Source organism: Colobus angolensis, unplaced genomic scaffold (assembly GCF_000951035.1).
Source record: "Colobus angolensis palliatus isolate OR3802 unplaced genomic scaffold, Cang.pa_1.0 Scaffold245, whole genome shotgun sequence".
Lineage (NCBI taxonomy): Eukaryota > Metazoa > Chordata > Mammalia > Primates > Cercopithecidae > Colobus > Colobus angolensis.
In genome coordinates, this window is record NW_012115655.1 from 1,480,460 (window position 1) to 1,493,310 (window position 12,851).

The window sequence follows — 12,851 nt, forward strand, 5'->3', positions numbered from 1 at the left end:
TCAGCAATGAAAGGAACGAACTATAGACATACCAAGCAACATGGATGAACCCCAGCTGTTTTATGCTACGTGAAAGAAGTTAGACTCCAAGGCTACTCAGTACACACAGTCATGTGTCACTTAATGATAGAGATCAATTCTGAGAAAATCGCCATTAGGTAATTTCATTGCTGCTTAGTCGTAAAGTGCACTTCCACAAACCCAGATGGTATAGCCTGCTACACGCCTGGGCTAACTGCCTGTACAGCATGTTACTGCACTGAATACTGTAGGCAAGTATAACACAATGGGAAGTGTTTCTGCATTTAAACATATCTAAACATAGAAAAGGGGCCGGGGCGGTGGCTCATGTGTATAATCCCAACACTTTGGGAGGCTGATACAGGAGTATCGTTTGAGCCCAGGAGTTTAAGGCCAGCATGGGCAATACAGAGAAACCCCTGCCTCTACAAAAAATAAAAAATTAAAAAAAAAAATCAACTGGGCATGGTGGTATGCACCTGTAGTCCCAGCTACTCAAGAGGCTGAGGTGGGAGGATAGCTTGAGCCCCAGAGTTTGAGGTTACAGTGAGTCATGATCACACCACTGCACTCCTGCTCAGGTGACAGAGCAAGACCCTGTCTCAAAAAAAAAAAAAAAAAGGGAGGCCGAGGTGGGCGGATCACTAGGTCAGGAGATCGAGACCATCCTGGCTAACACAGTGAAACCCCATTTCTACTAAAAATACAAAAAGAAATTAGCCAGGCGTGGTGGCGGGTGCCTGTAGTCCCAGCTACTCGGGAGGCTAAGGCAGGAGAATGGCGTGAACCCGGAAGATGGAGCTTGCAGTGAGCTGAGATCCGGCCACTGCACTCCAGCCGGGGCGACAGACCGAGACTCCGTCTCAAAAAAAAAAAAAAAAAAAATTTATGGGACCACCGTTGTATATGTGGTCCACTGTTGACCAAAATGTTGTTACGCAGCACATGGCTGGAATTGCATTTGTATCACTCTCTGCAAAAAGGAAAACTATAAGGATGGAGAGCCAATCAGTGGCTGCCAGGGATTAGGGATGGGGAGAGGGGCTGACTACAAACTGGCACAGTGAGGAAGTTTTGCGTGGTGATGGGACCGTTCTGTATCTTGATTGTGGTGACTGAATAACACCGTGCATTTGTCAAACTTCATAGAACTGTACACCAAAGAGAGTGAATTTTACCTGATGTGAATTTAAAAATTTCAAAAATAAACGAGAGACAGTTTCCCAACATATTTTTTTCTTCTTTCAATCTTTACAGGATAGAAATTTTTAGAAAGTTTTTATATTCTATATAGTGAAGAAAAAAAGCAGAATACTTCTAATCATCAAACCCACAGGACACACTGAGCATGTAAAACTGGCCTTAAAACATTTTTCCTGTGTTTTCTTGGATTCTGTTTTTGTCTATCTGGCATCCTGTCATCACAGGTCAATTACATGAGCCACATTTTCTTATTTTCTGTACTCTTGAGGCTCCGGCATTTGTGGCCTCCATGATTAGGAAGAGACTGCCCCGCCACCCCCACCCCAGGGCTAACCACTTCCTAGAGACTGTGAAGGGGTTAGCTGGGAGCAGGTCTTTCATATGCAAAACAAACAGTCTCAAATCCAAATCCCCAACCACCGCCTTATCAAACTCTCACACACCAGGCCAATGTTCACCTTGCCCTAAGTCATCCCAGGACCAGGTACCAAGTAACAAAGGGACAACCCTTATACCCCAAAGACTGCAGGAGTTATTCTAACTAGTCCATACTAAATCCTGCCTTGCTTTGCCTGCAGAAATTCCAGTAAACACTCTGGCCTAGACTTTCCTCTGCCTCCTTCTTCTGCCTCCTGACCAAAGCTTAGTGCTTCCCCAGTGGCCCATGTGGCGTGAGGTGACCCCGACCTCTGGGACATGTGAATATAATAAACTTCTTCCTTCCAAACCTGTCTCTTCATGTGGCCCCACCAACTTTACCATACATGCATATTCTTGGAACAATTGTTAAAAGCTAAAAATGTCGTGTTTCTTTTCCTTTTCTGTATACATTTGTGTTTTTATCTATAGATGCTTAAAACCGTTATTTCAAAGAAATACATGGTTTTTTAACTGCACAAGAAGCATTTCCTGTATTCTGACACAAACTCCATTTTAAGCAACCAGTTTCCACGATCATAGCCTCTTCAGGAGTTTTACAAGACTGCCTTGGTGACTTCACATTAACAGTTTCGTGGGGCTGCTATGAGTACAGCTGTTCCAGAATAGGGAAGTGCCTGGCCAGCAACAGGGACTCAGAAACCATCTACTGGGAGGTCAAGGTGGGAAGACGACTTGAGCCCAGGAGGTTGAGGCTACAGTGAGTCCTGATGGTGCCACTGCACTCCAGCCTGGGTGACAGAGCAAGACACTGTCTCAAACAAAACAAAATAAAAACAAAAACCATTTACTACATCAAAGTACTTCGCCTCCATAGATAAAGGAGAGGGAGAATGTCACTTGACTACAATTACATCCTTGGCCCACCTGATTCTATACCAGTCAGGCAAAATAAACTCCTTTCCCCGCAACATGTGAAAATATAATTATCTATCTAGAATTGACCAGGAAGATGTTATAATATAAGAGAGGCTAGGAAGCTACAAAGTAAAGTGCTAATATCACAACCACATTTTAAAAATAAAGAAGACAAACTGACAGTTTGAACTGTCATTGAGAAGGCAACACGTATTTCGCAATTAGATTTCATCAAGCTTGGTGACTTCAGACTCTGCCGTATCTGGAGCATCAGCGCTACCAGGGAGTGTGACCTTGTGCGTCAGGTGAAATGGTAACTTACGGGGTGAACTTGCATTAAAGAATGTCCTACTCAATGTACCCAGGGTTTGGGTGACTGAGAGCATTTTCAAAAGTTGATTTTAAGTTTAAAATCAAAAGCAGGACAGGTAGGGAATCAACCTACACTACCACAAATAGAGGTAGCTAAAGTCAGAGTATCGAGATAAAGTAGATGTTCAGTCCCTCCTAGGTATAGATGCACCAGGTGAAAAGGAGGACATAAGTCACAAATGTATCTGTGTACATATGAGCATGCCTAGATCATATGTATAATACGTATAAAACACATGTGTTTTATGTGCAATCAGGGAAATATGCATGACGTTTGGTCTAATGCTCAGTTCCAATTCCAAACGTTTTTTAAGTGGCAAGAAGAATTGATGACTCTTCATTTCTGAAGGGGAGGCACGAAGGGACTCATGAGGATGATGACAAGTCATTGGCTTCTTGTTGGTCTCCATCTCTTTCCAAACATCAACAGTTACTCAAGTTAGGAAAACTGAGCAAAGAACTCAGGCCTTACATTTTCCTTAAACACTCAAGTATTTAAAAAATGAGTATTTAAAATAGAATGGGAAATTCATTTTGAGTTTGGCTAATCCCCAAAGTAGAAAAGAAAGGATTTTCAGAAATCTGATTATTAATATAAGACAGAACCCAAACAAGGAAGGAAAATAAGAGTGGGAAAGGAGAGAGAAAAATGAGAAAAATTCCTTGTCTAAGATGGCAAGTCTTCACTGAGATGGGTTAACCATTCTTTCAGAGTAATTTTATTTATTTATTTATTTATTTATTTATTTATTGAGACAGGCTCTTGCTCTGTCGCCCAGGTTGGAGTGCAGTGGTGCGATCTTGGCTCACTGCAACCTCTGCCTCCTGGGTTCAAGCAATTCTCCTGCCTCAGCCCCGCCAAGTAGCTGGGACTACAGGTGCGTGCCACCACGCCGGACTAATTTTTGTATTTTTAGTAGAGACAGGGTTTTGCCATGTTGGCCAGGCTGGTCTTGGACTCCTGACCTCAGATGATCCGCCCACCTCAGCCGCCCAAAATGTTGGGATTATAGGCGTGAGCCATAGTGTCCGGCCCTCTTTCAGAGTAATTTTAATTAAGGCTATTTTTTGTTAATTTTGAATAGATAATATTTATAGATAGTAATACATTTGAACAGAAAAAGTCTATCTAAATAGAAAAATCCTCCCCCTTCCCACTTACCCCCAGCCATCTAGGTGGAAATCCAGAAGGCAACCAGTTTAACCAGCTTCTTGTATATCTTGTATATCCTTCTCAAGATGATCTATGCACAATCATATATATGGCCCTCTTATTTTATCCGAATGGGAATCTACTGGATATACTGTTCTCCCCTTGACTTAAATACACATCTTACATGGACTGAAATTTAAGGTATCAGTATGAACTTGTGATTTCTAGAATATTTGTAATTACAAATATGTACATGTATATGTGCATATACATGCATATATTTACAGCTGCTGTCTGCTGAAAGAGCCTATAAACAAAGATACCAAGTAGTAATAGCACATCTTGCATCCAGATCTTGGACTCTAATACTTTTCAACACCAAAAGGAACCAGGGCTCTTGAGAGAAATAGCCGGTAACAAAGCTGGATCAGAGCATGCCTGAGAGGGGCCTAGATGATCACATTAGGCCAGAAAGTAAGGAAGTGCCAAAAAAAACATGATAGGGACATGTCACAAGGACACAAGAGTCAGCTTGAAGGGGTTCCCACTGGCCAAATCTGGGACAGCTGGAGCACCACAATAATTGAAAGCAGCAATGAATTACAAACCACTGAAAAACTAAGAATCCAAAACTATAATATACAAATAGGGGAGAAGGGAAAGCTGTAGCTTACGGTCAGGAGAATGACTTGAACGCAGGAGGTGGAGGTTACAGTAAAATACCAACTTCTGATTAGTAAATGATGAGAGTGCTAGAGTTGAAAAACCATTATTTTGTAACCAATAAATAAAGGTTGTTTCAGGCAAGAATCTTCAATGGATATTAAAGAGAGATTGGACTTTTTAGAGGAGTAGATATTTGCATGATCTTAAAGTGTCTCTGCAAAGATTAGTAGTTGCGAGGGAAAGAATCTATTTAATATTTGGGAAAGTGGACAACACTTTGACTAGGGGATCAAAATTCACATCACCAATAGGGGACAGATGAGCACCGTGGGCTTCCAGGCAATACTCCGAGAAGGACATGTATCACTTAAGTAGCATAAAAGACAAAGAAAGGGCTGGGTGCAGTGGCTCACGCTTGTAATCCCAGCACTTTGGGAGGCCAAGGTGGTTGGATCACCTGAGGTCAGGAGTTCGAGACCAGGCTGGCCAACATAGTGAAATCCCGTCTCCACTAAAAAAAAATACAAAAATTATCCGGGCGTAATGGCAGGCGCCTGTAATCCCAGCTACCCAGGAGGCTGAGGCAGGAGAATCACTTGAACTCGGGAGGCAGAGGTTGCAGTGAGCCAAGATCACGCCATTGCACTCCAGCCTGGGCAACAGAGCAAAACTCCATCTCAAAAAAAAGGATATAGAACACTTCCTAGAAAGTTCCTTTTGTCTCCTTCCAACTAGTCTCCACCACCCTCATCCCTAACAGCAGTCACTGTTTTGATTTTCTATCACAACATAGTTTTGCCTATTCTTGAACCTTTTCTAAAAGGAATCATAATCATACTGCTTAGTGTCTAGCTTCTTTCTCTCAAGAGAATATGTTTGAAATGTATCCATGTTGTTGAACGTATCAGTACTTCACTCCTTTTTATTGCTTAATAGTATTACATTATATAAATGTGCCACAATTTATATATACTTTTCCGTTGACCAGCTGATGGACATTCCTGTGTATGTCTTTTTGTGAATTTGTGTTTTCATTTCTCCTGGTTGGGTCATAGGTTAGGTGTATGTTTACTTTTAAAGAAACTGTCAGTCGGGCACAGTGGCTCATGCCTGTAATCCTAGCACTTTGGGAGGCTGAAGCGGGTGGATTACTTGAGGTCAGAAGTTCAAGACCGACCTGGCCAACATGGTAAAACCACATCTCTACTGAAAATACAAAAATTAGCTGGGCGTGGTGGTGGGCACCTGTAATCCCAGCTACTTCAAGTCAGGAGTTCAAGTCAGGAGAATGACTTGAACGCAGGAGGTGGAGGTTGCAGTGAGCTGAAATTGCGCCACAGCACTCCAGCCTGGGCAACAGAGCAAGACTTCATCTCAAAAAAAAAAGCAGAAGAAAAAAGAAACTATCAGCTGTTTCCATTGTGGTTGTACCATAACTTACCACTTTTATTGGCTACAAAGTATTTTACTGATTGGGTAGATAATTATTTATTTAACCAGTCCCCTATTGTCAAGCATTAAGTTATTCTCAATCTTTTACCTTTATAAACAGCTTAATAATGAACATTGCTGTCTAAGCAGCTTTGTCCAGATGTGTGAAAATATCTATAGAATAACTTTACAGGTGGGTGAAAGAGGGTGTACATTTGAATTTTCTATAAATACTGATAATTAGTCCTTCACATTGCTCATTACCAACTCCATTCCTACCAGCAAAATATAAGAGTGCTTGTTTTCTCATATCTGTTTGCCAAAGTTATAGGTAAAATTTTTAATCTTCTAGTTTTTTTTTTCTTCTGAGAATCACAATGTTGACTTTTTACTTTAGTTTCCTGTATTTATGTCACCCCTATATTTCAGATCTGTGTTTTGTTTCACCTGTACAATTTAGCTTCTTCACAAGTCCCTTTCTATCATTTTAGATACCACCTTCAGACGAATTTTACCATGTCACTCACTCCCCAGCTAGAAAACCTTCCCTGGCGCCTGGTGTGGTGGCTCACGCCTGTAATCCCAACACTTTGGGAGGCCGAGGTGGGTGGATCACCCGAGGTCAGGAGTTCAAGACCAGCCTGACCAACATGGTAAAACCCCGTCTCTACTAAAAATACAAAAATTAGCCAAGCGTGGTAGCGCATGCCTGTCATCCCAGCTACTAGAGAGGCTGAGGCAGGAGAATCACTTGAATCCAGGAGGCGGAGGTTATGATGAGCTGAGACTGCGTCATTGTACTCCAGCCCGGGTGACAAGAGAGAAACTCTGTCTCAAAAAAAAAAAAGAAAGAAAGAAAAAAGAAAACCTTCCCCAGATCCCCACTGTCTACTGAATAAAATCCAAACCCTGCATCCTCACACTGAAGATCTAGTCTATGTTTCTTACTCTTTCCTCCAAAAGATTACTGTTTACCTGTTCCAACAAAAATGAAGCTTCCCATGGGCCTCCGTCCAGTGTGTACTTCCCACCTTTATGCCTTCACACATATGGTTCCCTCAGCCCAGAAAACCCTTTTCTCCCTCTCTACCTGTTGAATCTTACCTTGCTCAGAAACCCTGCCCAAATACCATCTTCACCAGATGCCCTAACCAAATGAGACAAGATGAAAGGTCAAGCTTACCGGCACTTTCTTTTTCAATTCATTTCGATAGTATTTAATGCCAATGTCAGTAAACGTCCTCTGGATAAAGCGAGATGGACGAAGGATGAATATAAGCTGTAAGTTTCCTGGAAATGCCACCTGCAAGCATCAGGAAAAGTGTCAGGAGGAGAGAGAAAATGTCATATCCATTACCAGGGTCTACGTTGGTCTCCCCTTACCCAAGATCAAGACCACTGAAGGAAAAGTTAAAATGAATGCCATGACGTAAATCTCACCAGATTTCAGGGCTGAAAGAGACCTTAGAGGTCAGATAAGCCTAACCCCTCCTGAAAAACCAAAGCTAACCAAACGAGCAAGCAAAAATGTTTTCTGATTGTAAAAATTGTTCATATTATTTATAGAAAAATTGGAAAATTAATAAAAGTATACATTAGAAAGTGAAAACTCACCCATGGGTTTTCACAGCCATACTTAATATTTCCATCTGTTTACTTATAGGATGCTTTCTTTGTTTAAATATCTTTATCATGGCTCATATTATTAAAATATTTTGTAACTGGCCTTTTCACTTAATGTTATACCACAGGCTTTTATTCCTGTTATTAATAAATTCTTTGGAAATATTATTTTTTATGGGTGTACAATTTATTTAACCAATCCCTTATTGTTAATCATTTAGGCTTTTTGATAATTTTATTATTGTAAATAATACTGAAATGAACATCTTTATCCACATCTTGGAATATTTTCTGAGGCTAGAATCGTAGAATAATTACTGAATCAAAGAGTTAGTATTTTAAGTATTCTTGATGTATATTATTGCTAAGTTGCTTTCAGAAAGTATTGCCCTTATCTTAAGGCAAGGTTCTGAGCAATGAGATAGCCCAGGTTCATGTAATTGCTTAGGGGCAAACTTAGGAATCCAGGTCTCCATGGGAACTGCCATGGCTTTCCATTCTTCCAGTGGTTCCCCCAAAGCAACCTTCTATGGGGCTTTTTTTTTTTTTTTTTAATCTAAATCAGGTCTTTACTCCAGACTATTTTGATTCACTAGGACTGGGATGAAATCTAGGTATCAGTATTTTCAACAAGCACGTGAAGAGGTTCTGGCAGGTAGCCAGATTTGGGGATCCCTGCACTATAGCCTGTTTTACATATAAAATGATCAACGTAATTCTGGAACAAATTAGGCTCAGATATTAGATTACTCATGTATTATGTATGGACCCTGGAAAGCCAGAACTCTCTAGAGGCCAGACTGGAATAGTCATGGGCATCAATCATGGCTGCAGTTATCCCAAAGATAAATCCTATATCCAAAACTAAACTAAAGGGAGAAAACAATCCATGCAGTGATGGGAGGACTTCCTTCCCCATCTTTAAATGCAAGCTCCTAACAGAAGAACCTCGTGCTTTGTTGTCCCAAGATGGAAAGTATTGGCTGAGGCATAACTTGTGAATTTGGATGAGGCTCTAGAGCAATCTGACAGGGACTCCGTGTGTGTGCATGTTTGCGTGTGTGACTCCTTCTGCAAGCAGGTTTAAGTGAGGTTTCAAATGTCTCTCTCCTGTCCTGCTTTACCACACTACCACATCCATCTTCTTTAGCCAGTCCCAACTGCCCCAGAGGGGCTATGCTCAGGTAAAAATGTTGACTTAGCTGGCCCTAAGGTGTCTCTGCTTGTGGCAGAGTTCACAAGTCTGAGGTCCCTACAGAGGAAGGACACATCTACTTGCTGAAAGACAACAAACAGGGTTCAAAAGCAGACTATAAGCAAAAGGAGGCCAATCCAAGGTGATATAATTTAATCCAAATGCAAGCACACCTCCCACCACGCTACTTAAATATCACTGGGTCTGTTTTTGTCACTGTCTTTCTAATATATGAACAAATAATTTGGCTAGGTGCAGTGGCTCAAGCCTGTAATCCCAACACTTTGGGAGGCCGAGGTGGGCAGATCACTTGAGGTCAGGAGTTCGAGACCAGCCTGGCCAACATGGTGAAACCCCGTCTCTACTAAAAATACAAAAACTAGCCAAGTGTGGTGGTGCATGCCTGTAATCCCAGCTACTTGGGAGGCTGAGGCAGGAGAATCGCTTGAACCCAGGAGGCAGAGGTTGCAGTCAGCTGAGATCACGCCACTGTACTCCAGTTTGGTTGACACAGTGAGACACTGTCTTAATAATAATAATAATAATAATAATAATAATAATAATAATAATACTGAAATAAAGACTGTCTTAAATTGAATTGCCCCCAAAGCAAATCCTCAGACAAGGATTGGTGCAGGTATTTTGTCGGGGAAGTGATTCCAGGAAGCTCGAATGAGGGAATGCTAAGGAAGACAACAATGAATAGAGTGGCAATGTCTCAATGAGGTGGTTACTACCATAGGCAAAGGGGGCTGAGACTCTCTGGGATACTGTGTGGAACACACCTCAGAATTGCCCCACTACGGGTCTGGAAGCTGGGGTGTTTATCTACCAAATCCTTTAACTCAATGGTTGCAGGTTACCCCTGGGGCATTAACTTTCCAGTACTCCCCACCTGCCCCTCTTCAGTGCCCAGAGAAGTCAGTAGGTAGAGAGACTTAGGAAGTCTTTGACATGCTCAGAATTGTGTGCAGGTGACCTGCAGATGGCAGAGGAGATAGGGATGTGACATAACAGCACCTGTTACAAAGACCTTCCCAAAATTTGACATAAAATAATTGCCTTTTCCCTAGGACTTTGATATGAAATAGTTGAACAGACAATTTAAATGACTTTTATAATAAAAGCACAAAAATAAATATTTACGGCTATTCGTGTCAAGGACGCCTTTACAGAGCTCCACTTGTCTCTTCGTCTGTCGATAACAACAACGAATCCAATGCTGGCAGCCTCCACACTGCAAAGAAGGGTGGTCAGTGTCAGAGATTAGACCCATATGCTCCATGTGGCTCCCACAGCAGAAAACACCCTGGAGCCTCCACAGTACTCCAGGCTCACGGTGTAAACAGCCTGCACAGCACAACCAACTCCCTCTCCCAGCCTGAGCCTGGGAATCTTAACAAAATAGATACTTTGTCTATCAGACCCACTCAAGGACTGCCTTTCTGGCTGGCAAATGCATGAAACACCAAAGTAACACATGTGTTGAAGCCCAAAGGAATATGCACGTGTCAGGTGAGCATCACATATCCCCAGTGTAGGCAGAGGACCTCGAGGTTGAGCTCTGCCATCCTTCCACTCCCAAAGCAAACATTCATAGAGCTATCAGTACAGTAACATGCTCAGCTATGAGGCTCGAGAGCAATCTGAGAGGGAGTAAAGAGAGAGGTGTTCGGAATTAATGCATGTCAGTGGGAAAAGCAACCCTGTCGCAGTGCCTGGCTATAAATAGGTCAAGACACCATATGCTTGAGAAGACATCATTATCACTAAGACCAAAAGGAAGCTGTTTGGTCCCCTCTCAAGTCCTCATGAAATTCTCACAGAATCCTTCGAAAGTAGAATTCTAAAAGTGAAAACATTTTTCTTATCTCCTTTGGGAAGAAGAATGGTACAGAGAAAAGAGCAAGGGCTTTGGAGCCTGGTTCAAACCCTAGTGTTGCCACTTACTAGCAGTGACTTACTAGCAGAGTTCACCTAACTCTGCTAAAATTCGGTGCTCTTCTCTGTAAAATGAGAATCATATTACCAGTAATGAGATGGTTAAAAGCACAGATTCTGGAACCAACTTGACTAGATTTGAATTCTGAATTCTATTTATATATTGTGTGTGCTTTTGGGGGGTTGAGTGGTAGTTACTTAACCCCTGTAGTTTCTCGGATTCTTCATTTGTAAAGCAGAAATAATAAAATAGTATCTATCTATGAGGTTGATATGAGGATTAAATGTGTGTGTATGTGTGTGTGTGTACACATATATGTACAAACATGCAAAATGCTCAGAACAATGCCTGACACTTGGTAATACTGTATAAGAACTAGCTATTATTCTTTCTTTCTTTTCTCCACTTCTATTGTGTCTTATGTGCTTGTCACAGAGATAAAAAGAGATATAGTACATGATAAGTAGTTGGCCTATAGTAAACCTTCAATAACTCTCTAATATTGGGTGAAAGGTGGGCTCTACCCTACAAAAGTGTGTACATGTGAATGAGGCAGAAGTTCTAAGCAAAATCTGCAAGAAAACATAAGTAGCTAATCTCAGTGAAGCATCACTGGGTTAATCGATTCTCACAGCCCCATACTGACCCAGGTTATCTTGCTGAAAACTCATTTTAAAAATGAAAGTGAAATAAGGACATTTCTAGGCAACTAGAGGTGAGAGAATTTATTGTCATTAGACATACACTTGAAGAAATATAGATTCAGCTGATGTTTAGGAAGACTTTCACTCCTACCAAAAACAAACAAAACACTGGTGAAGTTAAAAGCTCATATTTTTCCTTAAACATGGGAGAACTCTGAAGACAAAGAAATATAAATGAACAAATTCCAGAGAGACTTAAGACCTTCCATAGAGAGCAAATACTAGAGGAGACCTTTACATAAAGTGGTGGTTGCTTATTCTGGGAATAAGCAGGCAAATGAATGAATCTGAAGGGAAATAATCCAACATGATAACTTGATTTTCTTTCTTTTTTTTTTTTTGAGACGGAGTCTCACTTTGTCACCCAGGCTGGAGTGTAGTGGCACCATCTTGGCTCACTGCAAACTCCACCTCTTGGGTGCAAGTGATTCTCTTGCCTCAGCCTCCTGAGTAGCTAGGATTACAGGCATGCACCATGACACCCAGCTAATTTTTCTATTTTTAGTAGAGACAGGTTTCACCATGTTGTTTAGGCTGGTCTCAATCTCCTGACCTCGGGCAATCCACCCACCTCAGCCTCCCAAAGTGCAGGGATTACAGGCGTGAGCCACCGCACCTGGCCCAACATAGTAACTTGAATCTGCAAGAAGGAATGAAGAGTTATGTAAACGTTAAATATGTGAATATATAGTGTATACATACTATTATCAACTAATTTTTTATTTCTCTGAAGACTACTGACTAATCAAAGTAAAAGTAACAAAGTATTATTATAAAATGAATGACGTCACAACAATAGCATGAAGAATGGAATGGAGTAAGTAAAATTACTTTTACTTACTATTAGCCGGGTGTGGTAGCTCACACCTATAATCCCAGCAACTTAGGAGGCCAAGGCAGGAGGCTCGCCTGGGCTCAGGAGTTCAAGGCCAGCCTGAGCAATATAGCAAGACACTATCTCCACTAAAATTTAAAAAATTAGCCAGGCATGGTGGCATGTACCCATAGTCTCAGTTCCTCAGTAGGCTGTTGTGGGAGGATTGCTCGAGCCCAACAGATAGACTGGGCTCAAAACAAAAACAAAAACAAAAACCCCCAAAAAACAATGTACTATTAAAACTAGTATTGGGTGAAATTAAACTATACTATTTATAGCAAGACACTATCTCCACTAAAATTTAAAAAATTAGCCAGGCATGGTGGCATGTACCCATAGTCTCAGTTCCTCAGTAGGCTGTTGTGGGA

At 41.4% G+C, this 12,851-nt stretch overlaps 1 protein-coding gene across 2 annotated transcripts in view; it reads right to left on the reverse strand.

The window, feature by feature from the left end:
• The window catches only part of MCF2L2 (MCF.2 cell line derived transforming sequence-like 2), a 242,044-nt gene that overhangs the window by 141,533 nt on the left and 87,660 nt on the right, over window positions 1-12,851 (reverse strand). For both annotated transcript variants that reach the window (XM_011945800.1, XM_011945799.1), the window contains exons 4-5: window positions 10,107-10,197; window positions 7,326-7,445 (exon numbers count right to left, since the gene is read on the reverse strand). In XM_011945800.1, coding sequence (XP_011801190.1) covers window positions 7,326-7,445; window positions 10,107-10,197 — 211 coding nt within the window. The remainder of the gene's footprint in view (window positions 1-7,325; window positions 7,446-10,106; window positions 10,198-12,851) is intronic.